We start from the raw sequence: 1,693 nt of genomic DNA on the forward strand, positions 1-1,693 counted from the left end.
GCTCAACCCCGTCAGGACCAATGAATCTCCTAAGTCTTAACTGTCGGGGCCTGGGCAACCCCGACACGGTGAATGCCCTGCGTACTTTGGTACGTATGGAAGCCCCGACCATAATGTTTTTATGCGAGACAAAACTTTGTGGTCGTGATATGCGGAGGGTGAGAGAGAAATTGGAGGGATATCATGGGATTGAGGTGGATAGTATGGGACGGTCGGGGGGTCTTGCATTCTTATGGAAAAAGGAGGTGGATTGTAGGTTTGTATTGGCGTCGGTTTATCATATGGATTTCCATATACGGGAGGGGGAAAAAGAGTGGCGAATCACGGGTTTCTATGGTTGGCCTGCTGTTTCAGACCGTCATCTCTCGTGGGAGCTTCTACGTCTTCTTCATGGTCAATCTTACTTACCTTGGGTATGCGTGGGGGATTTTAATGAGATTCTGTTATCTACTGAAATGAAGGGGGGGGGGGGGGGGAGCCGGGCACAATGGCAAATGAACAATTTCCAAGCGGCAGTTGACGAATGTGAGCTGAGAGACGTACCGTGGGAGGGATATGCCTTCACATTTGATAATGGGCAAGCTGGCACAGATAACCGTCAATGCCGACTAGACCGGGCTCTTTGTTCTCATTCTTGGCAGGATCTTTTCCCGTATGCGAAGCTGTTTAATCTTGATCGAGAATGGTCGGACCATGCACCACTCAAACTGGTTTTCGACAGACGCGAAATTGGCGGTAAAGCGAGAACTCGGTTCCGTTTTGAACAAATTTGGGTGGGGGAGGAGGGGTGTAAGGAGGCTGTAATCCGTGGGGTTGAGCGGGGTAATGGGGATTTGGTGGAGACTTTGCGTGGTTGTGCTCGGGAATTACAAGCCTGGAAGAAAATCAGCATTGGAAAGATTAATCGGTCCTTAGAAGTTAACGTAAACAATTGGCCTGGTTGAATGAAGGTGACCGCATGGAGGAGACTGTGAAGCGAAGGAGGAAATTAAGAGCGGAAATAGCTAGTCTTTATAAGCAGGAAGAACATTATTGGAGACAGCGTTCACGGGCCCTATGGTTACGAGATGGGGATCGGAATACGAAATTCTTTCATAATAAGCAGGAAGAACTTTATTGGTATGTTGATCGATGACGAGGGGCGAGAACGGGCTGGACAAGAGGAGGTTTCACAAGTTGCTACTTCGTATTTTCAGGATTTATTTTCGTCAGCCGAACCCACTGATTTTGATGAGGTGCTACTCGGTCTTGAGGGGCGGGTTACAGCTGATATGAACCGGGGTTTGCGTGCGGAATATAGCGAAGGAGAGATCGTGGAGGCCCTTAACCAAATGCATCCTTTGAAAGCACCCGCTCCCGACGGTATGAATGACCTATTCTATCAATCTTATTGGCAGTTTATTGGTCCTAACGTGGTGGCCATGGTCCTCGGCATTTTGCGTGGGGAAATATCCCCGAGTGGTTTGAACAAGACTAATATTATTCTAATCCCGAAGAAGAAGGCGTCTGACCAAATCCGCGATTTTAGACCGATAAGTTTGTGCAATGTGGCGTATAAGCTGGTATCCAAAGTTCTTGCTAACCGCCTGAAAGTATTCCTGGGGGAGATTATATCAGAAAATCAAAGCGCCTTTACTCCGGGCCGATTGATTTCTGATAATATTCTGATTGCGTTTGAATTATTTTATCACAT

The 1,693-nt window shown here is 47.5% G+C and overlaps 1 protein-coding gene across 1 annotated transcript; it reads left to right on the forward strand.

Moving 5' to 3' along the window:
* The first annotated feature begins 494 nt into the window (after nucleotides 1-494).
* On the forward strand, nucleotides 495-944 carry LOC141631419 (uncharacterized). Its single transcript, XM_074444093.1, has one exon. The coding sequence runs from the start codon at nucleotides 495-497 to the stop codon at nucleotides 942-944; it is 450 nt and encodes a 149-aa protein (XP_074300194.1).
* The last annotated feature ends 749 nt before the right edge of the window (nucleotides 945-1,693 follow it).

The sequence above is a fragment of the Silene latifolia genome, chromosome Y (genome assembly GCF_048544455.1).
Source record: "Silene latifolia isolate original U9 population chromosome Y, ASM4854445v1, whole genome shotgun sequence".
NCBI classification, from domain to species: domain Eukaryota; kingdom Viridiplantae; phylum Streptophyta; class Magnoliopsida; order Caryophyllales; family Caryophyllaceae; genus Silene; species Silene latifolia.